We start from the raw sequence: 20201 nt of genomic DNA on the forward strand, positions 1-20201 counted from the left end.
AAAAACCGTTACAACAGGCCATATATGGTGTAGTGCATGCTTGGGACTAGTCTTATCATTTCTTCACCCCTCCCTACTTTCAAGACATAGTCGTCGGGCAAGACTTAGAGAGGGTGAAGCTCATGGTGTTCAGTCATTGGCTTCAGTATTGCCTCTAACTCCCCTTTTATTTTGATATCTCCCTTGATATTGTTTTTGCTAATTTCCTTTACTCGTACTCTATCATATTTGCATGAAAACAGTCATTTTCATGCGACCGTTCATCATGCCGAATAATGGAAAAATGCCTCGGATTATTTTGCACCATGTGTACTGGGATTTTATGACTATATATCATTTAGTTTAATTCCCAAGTCCAACTAGCCAGAGTTTTCCAGGACGGGGCATCCAAATTCTTCTTTGTTTGCTAAATTAAGGATGTCGCCTCTTAACTACGACTACTAATTTTAATTTACACTCTTATGTGAATTACAAACTTATGCATAAAGTTGACCTACTTCTTCCAAATGGGTGGTTACAACAAATAACCTAGTATTTTAAATATACTGGCGATGTGTCTCGATTTCCGATGGGAAGGATGTTTGAGTATTAGAATAAGTATAATAATGTCTTATTGGGCGTTTTAAATAAATTATAAAATATTGGTTCTTAATTGTTTAAGAGCTAGATAATTAGTTTTGTCTACAACAATGCTCCTAATACATATATCTTATTTCATATTATATTAGTGAAAGTATTTTTTACTTTAATTAAAAGTTAATATAAAAGAGAGACAAATATAGTGAGGCTATATTATATTATAAAATATAGGTGAAGACATTCTTTAAAAGAGGAGATGAATCCTTAAAAATAAAAAGTGGAATCAAGTTATTAGGTGTTTAAAGAGTCTCTAAGCACACTCTTTTCTCTAATCCCTTAAATTTCAATTTTAGAGCAAGAATAATTAGGTTATTGGACCTGCTCTTAATCCACTCCACAACACTAACATATGTCGAAAGATTAATCATTGCTCGAAGTTTTAGAAAAAGAAGAAAAATAAGAGTTTACCTTATAATTATATTCCCAAATTTTTTAAAAAAACAAATAAAAATACAAATAAATACAAATTTAACATATTTTTATTCTGAAATTCTCATTCCAAAAATAAGATGAAAGTAAGTGCGTAAGTAGAGTTTTTTTTGTAGACTTTGTTCAACAGTTCCATTTTAGCTGGAGGTCTAAATGAGCAAAACGGTTCGTGAGCTACTCGAACTCGACTCGTCAAAAATTCGAATTCGGCTCGAAAATAATCGAGCCGAACTCGAGTTAGAGCTTTTCGAAGTTTTAACCGAGGCGAACTCGAGTTTCAATTTACTCGGCTTATAAGGTTCGCGAGCGTTATGGAGTCTGTACTATATATTTTTTTATTATAAAATATTTTTATATAAATATTTAATATTTTTATATATAGTATATTTTTTTAATCGAACTCGGGGCGAACCGATCATATTTCGAGTTTTTATGAATATTTAGTGAAATTAATTCGAACTTTCAAGTTTAACTCGAGCCTACCGAACTTGTTATGAGCCGATCTTCGAACTTGTAATTAAAAACTCGGTCGAGGTCGTTTTTAAACTATTTTAATTGAATTTGAGCCGAGCCTGGCAGTATTCGACTCGGCTCAGCTCGACTATATCTCTAATTTTAGCTGATGATGACACGTCGACTTTATTTTTTTAACTACTAATGATCTGAAGTGACATTCAGGCAACGTGATTAATTGTATTACCAATATCGTCATAAATTGCTACTAGAAAATGTTAGATTTATTTATCACGATAAATTGAAACGAAACTCTATCACAATTTAAAACAAGGAATAATAATTTATTATCACTCTAAAATTTCATTGCTAATAACAAATTGAAAAGTGTACATAGATCGACGGTGATTTAAGTTTTGTCGCATAAATTCGTGCAATCTTTTACATAACATGTAATTTTAATTTTCATAAAATTTAAGAATCAGTTTTACTCGGTCATATATAGTAACAATCAACTGTTAAAAATCCTTAAAGTAATTATCTTTCTTTGGAGTTGTTTATGCAAGTATTTTATTGAAAAATGGGTTGTTGTAACGAATGCTCCAGCCTCCCTCCATGAACTTTAGCAAGAAGACATTTTATGTACCTACAGAAGATGCAAACTAGGTTCCTTTTGTACTTTTGTTGCTCTTCAAACTCCAATAAAAAGGGACCACAACAAACCTATGGAACACAACCCCCAGAAATACAACAATTGCAAACTAGCTTCAAACAAAACCCATTCGTTTCTTTTGTTTTTGCTCATCAACACAACCCATTTTCAGACAAGACTTGGCGTTGACTCAAGTGATGTCATCAATGGACGCGGTAGTGAAGGTGTTTTGTGTTCACACAGAGCCTAATTTCTCATTGCCATGGCAGAGAAAGAGGCAGTATAGTACCAGTAGTAGTGGGTTTATTATTGAGGGCAGGAGGGTGTTGACAAATGCACATTCTGTGGAGCATCACACTCAAGTTAAGTTGAAGAAACGCGGGTCTGATACTAAGTACTTGGCTACTGTTTTAGCCATTGGAACTGAATGTGATATTGGTAACCCCTCCCTCCTCAACTTCTTTGTCTTTTCTTTTTGTCGATTTTTCATAGTTCTTGATTTTGTAGTATTTTATTTTATTTATTGAGCTTGCACAGATTGTGTCTACTTGTAGGTAATATTAACACATTTAAGTAACACATATGCTTTTTGCTTAATCCCAGGGCGCGGGGGTTGTATAGAAGCTTAACATAAGTAGAAGTTAATATTTTCTTTAGACTTAATTGCACAGTGTTGGCTTGAACTTTGTTCGTTTTGCACGAAAATGGTTAAATTTTTAGTTGTGCCAAAATGGTGGCTAATTGATTAATTTCTTAGTATTATGGTGGCTCCGTATCCCTCCAGTTAAATTCAACGTTAAATGTTAACGGTTGCAGGGGTAATATTGTAATAAGCTTGCTCCCTCTCTAGCCACATCTCACTCTCTCTCAATCTCTCTGCATCTTAATCTCTCTCTTCACTCCATCTATCATCTCGGATCAATCTCTCTGCCTCTCCCATCCCTCTCTTTTCATGGCCATCGCCACCACCGTAGTGGTGGTGGCTCCCCTGCTCCACCAACAAAACACACATCACGCACATACGCAACACTCACACATACACATCATTCACACACATCCTTTAATCACCATCAATATCCTTCGTCTCTTTTTTTCCCTCTCTTCTCAAACCTCAAATCTCCCTCGTCTCTCTCTTTCCCTCTCTTTTTGAACCTCTCTCTCCGTTCGTCTCTCCCTGTCATCCCGAACACAACACAAGACCACACACATACACCGCCGCACTATCACACACAAAACCACATTCCCCACCGTCGGTTTGGCCTTTGACCAATGAGATCTCCACTTAACCTCCATTTCTCTATTAATAAAAAACCAACAGCATATAATGGTTGATATTGAGATTTTGATTTGTTATGGTGGATAATTTTTATAACATGAACCCTAACTTTCAGTTTTGGGTTATTTATTCATATAATATAAACATCCGTTATATTTAACGGAAAATTTAACGGGAGGGGCGAAGAGCCACCAAACCGCTGACATATTCAACAATTAGTCATCATATTGGCACAAATAAAGATTTAGTCATTTTCGTGCAAAATGAACAAAGTTCAAGCCACCATTGTGCAATTAAGTCTTTTCTTTATTTGTTTCAGTTTTACATTGTTAAAAACAGTGTTTCCACCACTAAAACTTGTAAATGTGCTTAATGCTTATGTATGTCATATCCATAGCATGAAATCAATGGTTAACAAGTCTTACTAAATTTTGAACTTGATTGTTGCAAGATGAAGTATCTAGTTTCTATATGACAGTTCCAACTAAACAATGGGATACCCAAGTTCGGGAGCTATATACATTATATTCAACTTAAAAAATAAAAAATATTGATATGACCAGGAGTCCAGGAATATACCACAAGTCGAAACTTAATGTAGTATTTTAGTTGGATAACATTCTCAATCTTTTATTTGTAATTTGGTGATATGTGTTGGACAAACTTAGTATTTTAGACTAAGTTGTGAATCATTTTGAAACTCTTTATGAGTGAGACACATTATGTGTTAGTGGTGTGTATTTATTGGAACGTATTCTTCTCTTCGAGGGGATTCCAACGCATATTTACACACTCAAAATGAGTAAAAGGTGAATGAGAACTGATGTTCCAAAGTTTTATCTTTTAATATGAAAAGTGGTTTTGTACAACATCGAGAGTAGCACAAACCTATTCCTTAGTTTTTCTTATAAATACCATGTACCACATCGAAAAGAAAAACAAGTCCTTTCAAGCCTCTCTTTATAAATAGAGTCTTAGGGCATCAGTTTTATTAAGTCAAGGGAATAAGAGTCATCTCTTTCATTCTCGGTCTCTTTAGTCTTAAATTTTTCCAATATTCCGGTGATAGTTCTCGGGCTTAGTTCAAGTTGCTGAGAGTATATTCGATCTATCGATTATACTGGTATCTCGTTTTATCCTGGGAGACTATCGACTCGCACATACGGTGAGAGGCGAAATAGCTTTAAGGAGACAGTTTCAACTGGACTCGAGTATCTCCATTTGGTTATATCCCTTCTTTCTCTGTTTGATTTCGTTTACTCACGCACACACTTATTTGATTTATATGTATTAATCGCAGATTGTATTCACAATCTTAAAGCTATTCTATTTTATACATCTGTGACTGATACATCTATATCTGCTTGTTTTGTTGAGTAACAGATTGATGGAGAACCAAACTGTGAACGATCCGATGAACATGACGGCTGATCCCAACGCACAGATCACTGGATCTTATGGGGTTCACCAGCAGCCGATTAACCCTAACGCACGGATCGTACGATCTGATGAGGGTCAAACGCCTGTTGGACATGTGCCTTCGGGACATGTGCCTGTGGGACACAATGTCATTGGACAGTTTAGTGTTCCTCTTGGACAGATATCGGCAGGATTCACTCCTCCGATCATACCTGCGGTGTCTACTGGTGTGCATACACCTGTAGTACAGACGCACGTACCATCTGTTCCACCTGTGGTGCCTGCTGCACCTGTTATGCCAACTGTGCCTGCTGCACATGCTGAAAAACCTGAGAAGTTCAACGGAACGAACTTCAAACGTTGGCAACAAAAGATGCACTTTTATCTGACCACGTTGCATATGGATCGCTTCCTTAAGGAAGAACCACCGTTGCTCACTGCTGAGAGTAACATGCAGACTGTGTATGCTGCTGATGCTTGAAAGCACTCCGACTACATCTGTCGGAACTATGTGTTAAATTGTTTGTCTGACTCGTTGTATAACGTATACAGCGCGAAGCCAACAACTAAGGTCTTATGGGAGTCACTTGACCATAAGTATAAAACCGAGGACGCTGGGGCAAAGAAGTGGATTGTTGGCCGCTTTCTTGATTATAAGATGGCAGACTCTAAGACTATGGTCAGTCAGGTGCAGGAACTGCAGGTGATCATTCATGACATTCATGCTGAGGGAATGGTCATAAGTGAGTCTTTCCAAGTTGCTGCTGTTATTGAAAAGCTTCCACCTGGATGGAAAGATTTCAAGAACTACCTTAAGCACAAGCGAAAGGAGATGTCTATGGGGGATCTTATTGTTAGACTTCGTATTGAAGAAGACAACAGAGGGTCCGAGAAGAAAGTTAATGTTGCCACTGGGAAGGCAAACATGGTGGAGCATGCTCAAAGCTCCAAGCCCAAGAAGACTAATTCTAGTAAAGGGGCAAAGCTGGCACCCAAAGGAGGGATTTCGAAGTCGAAATTTCAGGGGAAGGGCTACAACTGTGATAAAGTTGGTCATAGGTCTTCTGACTGCAAGAAGCCCAAGAAGCCCAACAAGAAGAAAGAAGCAAACATGGTAGAGAATATCTTCAAGGAGATGGGGTGATATAGACCTCTGTGCTACGGTCTCTGAAGTGAACCTGGTCGGTTCTAATCCACGTGAATGGTGGATTGATACTGGTGCTACTAGGCATGTTTGCTCAGACAAGGCGATTTTCTCTAGCCTCAAAGCTTCCGATGCTGGTGAGAAGCTCTACATGGGGAATTCAGCAACTTCTACCATTGAGGGTGAAGGCACGGTAATCCTGAAGATGACCTCTGGGAAGAATCTGACTTTGAAGAATGTACTTTATGTGCCTGATATTCGCAAGAACCTTGTGTCTGATTCTCTGTTGAGTAAGCATGGTTTTCACATTGTAATAGAGTCAGATAAAGTTATTTTGTCTAAGAGTGGTATGTTTGTAGGCAAGGGTTATTTAATCGATGGGCTTTTTAAGCTCAATGTAATGTCCGTTAAGGACGATAATGAAATGAAGAATTCTTCTGCTTACTTGCTTGAGTCTCCTAATTTATGTCATGCTAGATTAGGACATGTAAATTATGACACTTTATGACGTTTAAGTGTAAAAGAATACATACCTAAACTTACTATCGATTCAAAACATAAGTGTGAGACTTGTGTTGAGGCAAAATTGACGAGATCATCATTTAAACGTGTGGAAAGGAACACCAAAGTTCTAGACCTAATACATAGCGACATATGTGATTTAAAATTCGCTCCAACAAGAGGAGGAAACAAGTATTTTATTACATTCATTGATGATTGTACAAAATACTGCTATGTATATTTGTTGAAAAGCAAAGACGAAGCTATAGATAAATTTAAAATCTATAAGGAAGAAGTTGAGACACAACAGACTGAGAAAATCAAAACGATACGAAGTGATCGTGGAGGTGAATATGTTGAACCATTTGGAGAATTCTGTTCACAACATGGTATAATCCATGAGGTCACTGCACCATACTCCCCTCAGTCAAATGGTGTGGCTGAAAGGAAGAATCGCACTCTGAAAGAAATGATGAATGCGATGTTGTTAAGCTCTGGGCTTCCACAATCGATGTGGGGAGAAGCCATCTTAAGCGCAAATAATATTTTAAATATTACGATGCGCAAGAATAAGGATGTAAGTCCTTATGAAATGTGGAAGAAAAAGAAACCAAGTTACCAACACCTGAAAGTGTGGGGGTGCCTTGCAAAGGTACTGATCCCTACACCGAAGAAGGTGAAGATAGGTCCTAAGACTGTGGATTGTATCTTCATCGGATATCCTCCACACAGTACTGCATATCGGTTTCTTGTTCATGAATCCAAGATTCCTAATATTCAAAAGAATACCATTATGGAATCAAGGAATGCCTCATTCTTTGAGACGATATTTCCCTGAAATCCAGGAAACCAACAACCTACGACGTCTAAACGATCTCATGAGTCTGTAGATGACGATAATGAGAGTGAAGAAAGTGAAGACGAAAATGTGGGGGTAGTGAGAAGGAGCAAAAGACAACGAACGGAGAAATCCTATGGGTCTGATTTTATGACCTATTTGCTCGAAGAAGGTGACCCAAAAACCTATAAGGAGGCGGTTACCTCACCTGATGGACCTATGTGGAAAGAGGCCATCAAGAATGAAGTTGATTCAATTATGCAGAATCATACTTGGGAACTAGTGGACTTGCCAACTGGTTGCAAACCATTAGGTAGCAAGTGGGTTTTCAAGAAGAAGTTGAAAACTGATGGCACTATTGATAAGTATAAGGCCAGATTTGTGATTAAAGGATACAAGCAACAAAAAGGCCTTGATTATTTTGATACATATTCTCCTGTAACGAGAATAACGTCCATAAGGATGATGTTTGCTATTGCTGCAATGCGTAATCTAACTGTACATCAAATGGATGTGAAAACAGCCTTCCTAAATGGGGACATAGATGAGGAAATCTATATGGAACAACCCGAAGGGTTTGTTGTCCCAGGACAAGAAAGGAAAGTTTGTAGATTGGTGAAATCATTGTATGGTTTGAAGCAAGCGCCTATGAAATGGCATGAAATATTTGACGAGGTCGTGCTGGCTAATGGCTTCAAAATCAATGAATGTGATAGTTGTGCCTATTACAAGGATAACGAGAGTGGCTATGTCATGATGATGCTATATGTAGATGATCTACTTATTGTCGGAAGCAATGATAAAGTGATCAAATCTACCAAGGACATGTTGAAATCAAGATTCGACATGAAAGACATGGGACTAGCAAATGTAATTCTGGGAATTCAAATTTCTAGAACATCAGAGGGTCTCGCATTAAGTCAACCACATTATGTTGACAAGATCCTTGAGAAGTTTCTTAAGGATGACTTTGAGAAAGCTAGGACACCTGTGGATATGACTTTGCACCTATCCAAGAACAAAGGTGTAGCTGTTTCCCAATTGGAATACTAGAGGATAATTGGTAGTCTGATGTACCTCATGAGTTGTACAAGACCAGACATTGCATACTCAATTAGCAAGTTGAGTAGGTTTACGAGTAATCCGGGAGCTGATCACTGGAAAGCGATCATAAGGGTACTAAGGTACTTGAGGGGAACTCGAGACTATGGACTGCACTATGGCAGATACCCAGCAGTATTAGAAGGATATACTGACGCAAATTGGATATCTAGCAAGAAAGCACTTAAGTCTACGAGCGACTATGTGTTTACATTAGCTGGAGCGGCAATATCATGGAAATCATCAAAACAAACGGTGATAACTCATTCCACGATGGAAGTTGAGTTTGTGGCACTAGATAAATGCGCCGAAGAGGCTGAATATCTACGTCAGTTTCTGGAGGATATTCCAAGATGGCCAAAGCCTGTAACTGCAATAGGGATTCATTGTGATAGTCAATCCGCTATTGGCAGAGCACAGAGCACAATGTATAATGGAAAGTCTCGTCATATACGACGACGACACAGTTCCATTAGACAATTGATCTCAACCGGAATTATCACTATTGACTATATACCGTCAAAAGATAATATCGCGGATCCACACCAAAGGGTTATCAAAAGAAGTGGTTGAGAAATCATCGAGAGGGATGGGCCTTAAGCCTATTGCTTAACGGCATCATCGTGGACACCCAACCATTGCTGACTGGAGATCCCAAGAACTTGGTTCAATGGGACAACTAAATCATGATGACCAAATCACTGTGGGGGTAACCCCTGGCCTGTTCCTATGATGAGGAAACAGTGAGACTTGTAAGGTACGAGGTTAAGCTTTGAGCTTTTAATGATCTTTGATGAATACATGGAGTTCAGGAGTGAACGCATGGAATTCAGTTGAGTAAACGCAGATTACTCTATAAGATAAAGATCACCTATGTGGGAGAGAAGTGGGGCCGCTTCAAAGGAGAATTGCGAGGCACAATTCTTTAAAAACTCCTGCAGAACCAGGACGATGTTCCATGGCCGAAATGGACATAATCATGAGAACTGAATGAGTCAGGAAAGATATAGTGATGAGTATGTCATCGTTTACACAAACGGTCGAACAGTTCAAGGACATCGCGTCATACTGTCTACCAGTAAAGTCGATATACTTATTCGAGCGAAGGTTCAAGGAGCATTCTCTACCTATCGTATGCTATATCTGACCGCCGGAACTATCACCAAGTCAAGCTCCCCGTCTGTCTGTCTATGTGGTGCGTGCTACTGGACCATCAATCTCATTTGTGGGGGATTGTTGGACAAACTTAGTATTTTAGACTAAGTTGTGAATCATTTTGGGACTCTATATGAGTGAGACACATTATGTGTGTTAGTGGTGTGTATTTATTGGAACGTATTCTCCTCTTCGAGGGGATTCCAACGCATATTTACACGCTCAAAATGAGTAAAAGGTGAATGAGAACTGATGTTCCAAAGTTTTACCTTTTAATATGAAAAGTGGTTTTGTACAACATCGAGAGTAGCACAAACCTATTCCTTAGTTTTTCTTATAAATACCATGTACCACATCGAAAAGAAAAACAAGTCCTTTCAAGCCTCTCTTTATAAATAGAGTCTTAGGGCATCAGTTTTATTAAGTCAAGGGAATAAGAGTCATCTCTTTCATTCTCGGTCTCTTTAGTCTTAAATTTTTCCAATAATCCGGTGATAGTTCTCGGGCTTAGTTCAAGTTCGCTGAGAGTATATTCGATCTATCGATTATACTGGTATCTCGTTTTATCCTGGGAGGCTATCAACTCGCATATACGGTGATAGGAGAAATAGCTTTAAGGAGACAGTTTCAACTGGACTCGAGGATCTTCATTTGGTTATATCCTTTCTTTCTCTGTTTGATTTCGTTTACTCACGCACACACTTATTTGATTTATATGTATTAATCGCAGATTGTATTCACAATATGTGACCTAAAAAGTTTACATAACTAGTCTGCAACCTTGGTTAAAGAGGGTTGCTTGATCCGAGTTTCAGTAATTATAATTCTTTTATCATTTGTGCAGATTCTTCCCCTGCTTCTACTTGTTGATTATGTTTTAGTAACTCATTTTTATATTTGTGGAACAACAGCTCTATTGACTGTGACCGATGATGAATTTTGGGAAGGAGTCTCTCCTATTGAATTTGGGGGATTGCCTGTACTGCAAGATGCTGTGACAGTTGTTGGCTACCCTATTGGCGGAGATACAATCTCAGTGACAAGTGGCGTGGTGTCTCGCATTGAGATACTATCATACGCTCATGGATCGACCGAACTTCTTGGACTTCAGGCAGTTTGATATAAATAATATCTTCAAGTTCCAAATGATTGATAAATATATGATCCTTGAACTAGATGATTCATTTGCAGATAGACGCTGCTATAAACTCTGGAAATTCTGGTGGGCCTGCCTTCAGTGATAAAGACAAGTGTGTTGGTATTGCATTCCAATCTCTTAAACACGAAGATGCCGAGAACATTGGTTATGTCATACCAACACCGGTAATTTTACATTTTATACAAGATTACGAAGAGAATGAAAACTATACAGGTATATGCTTATTCAGCCACATCTGTTTTACATTACCCATATCTGCTATTAGTGCATTAAAATCTTATTAAATGATTGATAGAAGTTGTAATTTTAATTCAATTTGGATGCAGCATTCATTTCATCATTTAGTTGCCTGTCTAAAGTTGGAATGTCTGTATCCTCCTACTAATTTTCGTCTGTGGAGTTCTTTCATCTTCAGGTTTCCCAGTACTTGGAGTTGAGTGTCAAAAGATGGAGAATCCTGATCTTCGCATGTCTATGGGAATGGGTCCCGAGCAGAAGGGTGTCCGCATAAGAAGGATTGAACCTACAGCTCCAGAATCTCATTTTTTAGAGCCATCTGATGTTATCCTTAGCTTCGACGGAGTAAATATTGCTAACGATGGAACAGGTGGGCCTCATCTAATCTAAGCTGTGTACCCCCATATTTTGAAATATAAAATGCATGTCCAATACCCGCGTTACTAGTATTTTCTATACTGTTTGAGTCGCTTGACGTCTGGCATAGCAGCACAAAATTCACTTGAATTGTATGGGTTGTTTTCACGAACTGTTTAGTGGAAGGTTTTTCAATGGATGGTCGACCACATAACCTGTATTCAAAGCACCAGTATTTTTAGAACATATATCAAATAGGTATAGTTAACCACTTATTTATAAATTTATGCCACTTGCATGAAAATGCCTTAATTCAATTAAGTTTCCCTGTCAATAAGCTACAAAATTTATTTAATTATCAGGATTCAAGAGTTTGATAAAAATAAAGTTAAGTCTATCAACTTAAAAATACAGTAACAGACTACTAACAGCATATTCTCACCTTTCCTTTCTGGATAATAGTCCGCTAGTCCTTATAATTATACTTGCTCATTTTATTTTAATCAAATTTCTCTTTAGGGAAAGTGAAAGATTCATAATAACTAATTCACAAGTCAAAATCACATAAAGCTTTGAATATAACACTGTAATTTTGCACCCTATATCAAGTGCTAATTTTTTAATCATTTGTATGTTACTGCTAGACCTGGCCACTTGTGCGGTCCGTGCGTGCCGGACCGGGCCGCACACGGGTTGGGCACTCGAAATGCTAACACTGAACCGGCCTGTTGATGAACAAATTGGGCTTGGGTCTGGCTGGAACCGCAGAAACCGAACTCGTAACCGGAACCGGTAAATAACCCGTTGATAGATGTGCGGGCTCGTACGGTTAACCCGCGGGCCGCGCGTGCAAAAGCAACCAGATTCTATTCTCTGCCAAGTGCCATGTATTACTTTGATATATTATATTATAATTATTATTATATTTATAGTGCAGTAGTGTAGTGTAGCTTAACTGTGTAGGTAGGTCTTAAAAAGAACAAAGAGACCCAACAGGGAGAGTCTTGTACAAGCTACAGAGAAATTATAAAGAGAGAAGGGGTGGAATGGTACTGTGGTCATATCCACCTACGCCCAAGCAATTGGCAGTCTCAACCATCTTTTTCCTCACCGACGCAACTCTAATAAATGTAGCAATTGCGAACTGTGATGTGCTCACCTGTGTGGCTGTGGCTCCTGTCCTATGTCTGTGAATTTGTAATTTGAATTTGTGATTGTGAATTTGTGATGTATGATGTGCGAGTGAGAATTTAGAAATAAATTAGGGATGGTGAATTGGTGATACTGATTGGTGAAGCTCGGAAATAATTAGGAAATATATAAGGCAGAGAATGAGAATTGAGATTGAGAGAGGCAGAAAGTCAGAGAGAGAATTAAGATTAAGTGAAAAAATTGTATTGAATTATGTATGTATTTTTCGGGCCTGTGCGGGCTGTGCGGGCTTGCAGGCGCGTGCAGCTCATGCGGGAGAGTCTTGTACAAGCTACAGAGAAATTATAAAGAGAGAAGGGGTCAACAGGGAGAGTCTTGTACAAGCTACAGAGAAATTATAAAGAGAGAAGGGGTGGAATGGTACTGTGGTCATATCCACCTACGCCCAAGCAATTGGCAGTCTCAACCATCTTTTTCCTCACCGACGCAACTCTAATAAATGTAGCAATTGCGAACTGTGATGTGCTCACCTGTGTGGCTGTGGCTCCTGTCCTATGTCTGTGAATTTGTAATTTGAATTTGTGATTGTGAATTTGTGATGTATGATGTGCGAGTGAGAATTTAGAAATAAATTAGGGATGGTGAATTGGTGATACTGATTGGTGAAGCTCGGAAATAATTAGGAAATATATAAGGCAGAGAATGAGAATTGAGATTGAGAGAGGCAGAAAGTCAGAGAGAGAATTAAGATTAAGTGAAAAAATTGTATTGAATTATGTATGTATTTTTCGGGCCTGTGCGGGCTGTGCGGGCTTGCAGGCGCGTGCAGCTCATGCGGGTTCCGTGTCGGCGGGTTAGTGCGGGCCGGTTCCGGTCCCGGTTTTTCAATACTGTATTCGTAACCGGCTCGATTAATTTAACGAATTGTGCGGGTTTGAACCGGCCCGGTTCGGACCGAATAATTACGGGTTTCCGTACGAACCGGTCCCGAATGTGCGGTTCAAACCCGCACATTTGGCCAGCTCTAGTTACTGCATGTTATGCATGCTGTATTATGTAAATAGGAAAACCAGTAATTTAGATCAAATAAAAGATATGTCTTGGACCTCTTGGTGTCTGTGTGCTGGAGTCTACACTTACAGACTATGTTACTCTGACTCGGGTACGGAGTGTCGGACACGACACATATCCGAGTGTTGGAGTTTAGAAGACTAAAAATTGGGGACACGGGGACACTGTCCAATTTTTGGACACGGGTATGGGGACAAGGCATATTTTATTAATAAACAAGTATGTTAAGTTAGACATCGTAAAATAAAGTAACAATTGAACTTTGATTAAACTTGATTTTCTAATGAACATTGCGAATTTGGTATCTTCCCTACTTTTATCTCATTCCCGCTTCTTTTTTCTTCTTAAATATGTATTTTGAATATGAAGTGTGACTAATTTTTTATCTATAAATTGGTCAAAGTGTCCATATTTCAGTCAAAGAATCCGACACGGAATAAGTGTCGGAATAAGTGTCGTGTCCGAGTGTCCAAGTGTCCGACACGGGTACGGTAGCCTAAACAGAAGAGTCGGAGTAACATAGCTTACAGATTGGCATACAGAATACAGTAGTTCCATTGTTTCTTGTTTTCCTAATGACTTGAGTATTCAGTTCCGTTCAGGGATGGAGAACGCATAAGTTTCAGTTACCTTGTTTCCAAAAAATATACTGGAGATAAGGCCGTAGTTAAGGTTCTTCGTAATTCTAAGACTCTGGAGTTCACTATAAAACTTGCAACCCACACAAGGCTAATACCAGCACACATCAAGGGAAAACCACCTTCATATTACATTGTTGCTGGATTTGTTTTTTCAGCGGTATCTGTTCCGTATTTGTGTTCAGAGGTACACTCACTAAAAACATTTTGCCTTTTCAAATATCCTCTCACTTTTATGTGCTTCCTTTTATTGTAGAACGTAGTCTTTGAATGTGCATGCTTTTAACTGAAGGATCGGTCTTTTTTTTTCTTCCTGTTACATTCTTCATTTTCAAGTATCAGCAGGTGTCATAATTATATTTACTGTTGTCAAATTTCACAAATCACGAATAGTGAATCATGGGAAGATGATACTAATGTGTCTTTATCTCCAATGGGACGGGTTCTGACTTCTAAAAGCGAATGAATAGTAACTCATAGTTATATATGTGTCTTTCTGCATTTCCAGTGATATAGATTATTGCTTTTAGTTGTGACAATTCATCGATTCGGCTCATGTTTTCATACAGAAGGATACAACATCACTTTATTTTCTTTATAATCGTTACATCCAAAAATTTTATCATCAGATGGACAACCAATATATGCATTCATAGGCCTAACTTCAAAAATATGTGAAGCAAACTTTAGATTCTCTTCTCTTTATTATATCTATATAAACTAAAAAATAATATTTCGTATTAAGTAGAGGTGAAAGTGAAACTGTGTTTTTTAGCTTAGCAAAAAAAAGAAACTGTATTTATTAAATAAATTGAGCTGCTGGCTGGTATAGTCAGTTTACTTTCCATGTATCTGGTTTTTGCTTAATTCCAATTTTTCTGCGGGACGCCTCTTTGTGCCGACCACTTGCAGAATTTTTAGGATTGTGTTGTTGACTTTATAAAGGTTTTTAACTTATATTTTTCTTTTAACTCTTGCTTGTGATGAGTTAGTATGAAAAAGATTATGATGCCCCAGTGAAACTAATAGACAAGCATCTGCATGGAATGGCACAATCAGTTGATGAGCAAGTAATAGTTCTTTCTCAGGTAAATCTTCCTTTCAGAATCGTATTTACCAACATTAGTTTACCTTTCACGCTATGCCCTGATGCTGCATGCATCTTTCATTTGCAAAAATGAATGTCGAGCACATAGTATGAGCTCAATACTCAATTTTCTTTATCAATTGTATAGGTACTTGTAGCGGATATCAATATTGGCTATGAAGAGATAGTCAACACTCAGGTTAGAAATATGAGATATATGTATTTAGAGTATTTTAACAAGATTTTTCTGAAAATATGAGTCATATCATGCTTTTTTACCATCCAAAGAGCATAATAGTTTATTGGAAACATATTCTAGTCATACAATGATATAAATTATAATGCTTTCTTATTATAAAATGGATATGTAAGTCGGTAAAATTGAAGAAGAAAAAATGCATGTAGCAATATATATATATATATATATATAAAATCTTTAAACTGTGCAAACTTAAGTTTTTATTACAAACTTGAGTACTTAATAGTCAGAGAGAAAATTTACTAACAGCACATATATGTCCCCCTTTTGGCGAGACATGAGATACTATAGATGTGCTTGGAAGTGTTCAAACATGTATAGGGGAATGTGTCGGTGTTGAAAATAATATGAAATTTTGCATGTATGTGGCCTAAAATGAAATGTTGAGTGTCCTTACATGAGGGTCGAGTGTCCAACAAGGAGGTGAATGAAGAGGGGGGGTGACATTGGATGCTACCATATTTATTGCTGCTAACTTCTTTTCTGTTAACTTTGCTTTTGAAGGTCCATGCTTTTAATGGCAAGCCTGTTAAGAATTTGAAGGGATTAGCTTACATGGTAGAGAAGTGTGAGGAAGAGTTTCTGAAATTTCATCTTGAATATGAACAGGTTAATTTTGTCTCCCCAGTCTGTGTTCTTTGAAGTCACCTACCGTTGAATCGTGTTTTTTTTTATACTATAATTTACTCGCTAGGAGTTTGTGCTATCTGCTTTATTTCCCTGTCATACTTACGATTTTATTGAATTTCATGTAGATTGTGGTCTTGCAGACCCAAAAAGCAAAAGCTGCAACTCCAGATATTCTTACCACCCATTGCATACCTTCAGCAATGTCTGATGATCTAATGGCATAAAAAGCGGATTTTATGAAGTGAAATCCTTAGGAAGAGGTCTATTGTGCTATACTTGCCGATAACAGTTACAGTAGAATTTAGCAGGGATTGTCAGTTATAATTATATATACAATAAACTTCATATGTACGCAACTTGCAATGAAAAACAGTACATTTTGTAATTAACACCACATCTGTAAGCATTATTAATTTTGCAATTAAATTTTTCCGTGAACCTTTGATTGAATGGAGAAGATGAAGATCTAACACATTATCAAACTTGTGTTTACAAAGAGAATTGATATGCTATATTGAGATAAGAGTCATTACAGTTGATTAAATCTAAAGTGATCAATACAATGGAATATATACATGATCTAAATCCTAATGGACTAGAATTGATGTGGCAAGTCTCTAACTTACTGAATCATTCCTGACCACTAGGAATGCCAGCTGATTGATTGATTATCACAGTGGAGTGTAACAGGCTTGTGATTGGTCACATTAAATCCATCCAATAAACGCACAATTTAGCAGCTGTAGAAGCCATAGCTTAATATTCGGCTTCTGTAGAAGATTTAAAAACCGTGTTGTGTTTGTTAGACTTCCATGACATAGGGGAGTTACCGAGCAATAAAATGTAACCTGTAATAGAACATCCCTTAATTAACTGTCCCAAAATTAAGGGACAGTTAATTTATCACCAAGATTTTTTATCACCAAAATGAGTCTTCAACCAGCTTTTCATGCCACTCCCTAGAGGCTTGTTTTACACCACAAAGAGATTTCCGTAAAAAACGGACCAAGTTGCCAAGGTTAGGAACACATTCAGGTACCTGCATGTACAGCTCTTCCTTCAGATTCCCATGAAGAAAGGCGTTATTTACATCAAGCTAATGTAAAGGCCAGTGGTTAGAAGCAGCTGCAGACAACAATGTTTGAACACTACTCATTTTCACAACAGGTGAAATTATTTCTTTGTAATCAATACCAAACTTCTGATTGTACCATTTGGCAACTAAACGTGCCTTGCAGCGTTCAAGGGTTCCATCAGATTTAAGTTTCAATTTGTAGACCCATTTAGAGCCAATGAGTTTTATATATGAACGAAGTGGGACTAAATCCCATGTGTGATTATTAATTAAGGCCCGAGTTCAGTTTGCATAGCTGAGACCCAAAGTGGATAGGCTTCTTTGTAAGAATGTGGCTCTTTAATATCACATAAAGATTATGGATCAATATTGACAGGTTATTGAACTAGATTACACCAATATTTGGGTGCAGACACAGTAGATCACTGATAAGAGGTAAGATATAGGCAGGAGTTTTATGTAAACGAGTAGATTTTCTCAATGGAACAAAAATATCAAGAATAATATTGGTAACTGAATCACTGAGACCATGCACTTCAGACAAGGGTGAAACATGTAGAGAGAGAGAAATAGTAGAACTAGAAGTACCGTGATATGAGAGATCAGGTGATGAAAAATCAGGACTTGAGACATTAGAAAGTGACGAGCTAGGAGTGATCAAGTCATGAGAATCATAAGAGCTAGGACTTGAGACATCATAGGTGCTCTGAGAAACTGCATCAACCCTTTTGTCCTTGAATGCTTTGAAATTAGCAGGAAATCCATGTAATTTCAACTAATTCATAGAGGCTTCCTAGCATTAACTTGAGGCATCACCGTTTAGACCCTTTGCTTCTCCATTGGATTTCACTTTTGACTTTTCTAGCATACATCCTAGTGGTCGTGACTTGATTCTATGGGATGGGATTGATGCTTACAAAGTCAAGACTTGGAACATTTGGGACTCAATCAGACTTAGGGCCCCTGTTGTTGGCTGGCACCTTGCAGTATGACACAAGCTGCGTATCAACAGATATGCTCATCATCAATGGTTATCTTGCCATGGCAGGCTGAATACTCTTGCTCGACTTCACAGATTTGGGATCCTTACTCATCAACAATGCTTCATATGCATCCAGGGTCGTGAAACAGATAATCATATATTCGTGAATTGCACATACATCAACTGGATTTTAAGGCATCTCTTTGCATCTCTCCACATCACTATTAGCCCTGGCTCCTGGTCCCATGTCCTTACTGATTTACTGGCTATCGAAGACAAGGAAAAGATGGTTGCTCTTTGCTACGCTCAGGTTTATTGTTACCATATTTGGAAAGAACGTAACACTCGTGCCCATGATAAGGGAGTTTTTGGTCCAACTAAGCTTCTGCATTGTATTATTATGGATATCAAGGCCCGCCTTAGTGGTTCAACTTGGTTTGATAAAATAGCTTGTAATAGACCTGACTTAGACATCCTTGTTGCTTAAATTGTCTATTTAGCTTTCTTCATTTTTGGGTTAAATGCCGTTTGAGTCACTTAATTGACCGTAAATTGCAGTTGGGTCATCTATCTCAAAAAAAATTCAATTACATTATTTTACTCTTAAAATTTTTCATCCAGGTAACTCGCCGTTACATTATATTAAAAACTTAACGGAATGCTGACTAATTTTGGTGACTTGGCTTAAAAAAATCTACTGTTGCATGTACAATCAGATGAAATGACATTTTGGTCACTCAACTAACTTAAAACTTGCAATTTGGTCATCGAACTAAAAAAAAATTCATTCAAGTCACTGATCATTACGTCCATTAAAAAATATATATCTCAAAATATCTCGAAATATTTCAAAAATTGTTCTCAAAATTTTTATTGGGATAAAATCCCAAAATTATTCTATAATGACTCGTAACGTGATTTTATTTTTGGACTCGTATGTTTGCACGATATTCTCTTATCATAAATACATTTTTCTAACAATTATTTATTTTAAATGAGTTTTAATAACCTGTTCAACTCAATTCAAACTAATCCAAACCAACGAACAAATGGTAGGGTTAAATTGCATTTTTATTTTGTATGGGTTGCTAAAATATATTTAACGTGGTCAACCCCACCCATGTGCACCCCTAGTTTTTGTGAGTAAAACCATTGATGGTAATCTGTATATTTGTTGTAAAAAGGTGCGGTAGGAGGGCCCTTAACGTTGTTGTAGGAGACCTGTTCGTTCAGTTTTCTTTTCACTTTTTAATGGACATAATCGTTAGTGGTATAAATATAATTCCTCAACTGCAAGTTTCCGGTCAGTTGAGTGACCCAAACGTCATTTAATTCCTTCTTTTTTTTGCTTTCTATCTCCAATCTTCTTTAGATTGGTTATAGACCCGTGTATAGCTTGTCATAGATCTTAGGATAGATCACTTGTATATTCTTTGCTTTTCTAATACAAACCAATTTAGTAAAAAATAAATAAATATATGTATGTATGTATGTATGTATGTATATATGTATGTATATATGTATATATGTATGTATGTATATATGTATGTATGTATATATATGTATGCATGTACGTATGTACGTATATATGTATGCATGTATTTATATATATATATATGTATTAATTTATATATATACATGTGTCTATATTTATTATATGTATGTATGTATTAATGTATGTATGTATGTATGCGCATATTAATTATACAATAATTAATAAATTTTAATAATGAATGATGTGGTGAAATTATTATTAATGTAGGATTAATTTAGGGGTATAATCATCATATCTATCAAATTGCTCGTCAAACCCCTTTGTTGTTATATTACACTATCTTAAATCACGTGCGATCGATGCACGAGTTCCCGTTAATATTTAAAAATTTTATTTATCCCGTCATTTTATAATTTTAAAATATTTATATAAATATATAATAATAATGAATT

The 20201-nt window shown here is 37.2% G+C and overlaps 1 protein-coding gene across 1 annotated transcript; it reads left to right on the forward strand.

Moving 5' to 3' along the window:
* Window positions 1-2087: 2087 nt before the first annotated feature.
* On the forward strand, window positions 2088-16635 carry LOC141718058 (protease Do-like 9). The gene is made up of 9 exons (XM_074520409.1): window positions 2088-2611; window positions 10519-10718; window positions 10799-10979; window positions 11182-11373; window positions 14176-14408; window positions 15214-15309; window positions 15457-15507; window positions 16072-16176; window positions 16323-16635. The coding sequence occupies exons 1-9, from the start codon at window positions 2371-2373 to the stop codon at window positions 16419-16421; spliced, it is 1398 nt and encodes a 465-aa protein (XP_074376510.1). The 5' UTR covers window positions 2088-2370; the 3' UTR covers window positions 16422-16635.
* Window positions 16636-20201: the final 3566 nt, after the last annotated feature.

The sequence above is a fragment of the Apium graveolens genome, chromosome 4 (genome assembly GCF_009905375.1).
Source record: "Apium graveolens cultivar Ventura chromosome 4, ASM990537v1, whole genome shotgun sequence".
Classification (NCBI taxonomy): Eukaryota; Viridiplantae; Streptophyta; class Magnoliopsida; order Apiales; family Apiaceae; genus Apium; species Apium graveolens.

Excerpts from the sequence above, each read along its gene's own strand:
- LOC141718058 (XM_074520409.1), top strand. The coding sequence starts at position 2,371 with ATGTCATCAATGGACGCGGTAGTGAAGGTGTTTTGTGTTCACACAGAG. Across the intron at positions 10,980-11,181 it reads AGAGAATGAAAACTATACAG|GTTTCCCAGTACTTGGAGTT; the intron begins GTATATGCTTAT and ends TTTCATCTTCAG. Across the intron at positions 15,310-15,456 it reads AAGTAATAGTTCTTTCTCAG|GTACTTGTAGCGGATATCAA; the intron begins GTAAATCTTCCT and ends TCAATTGTATAG.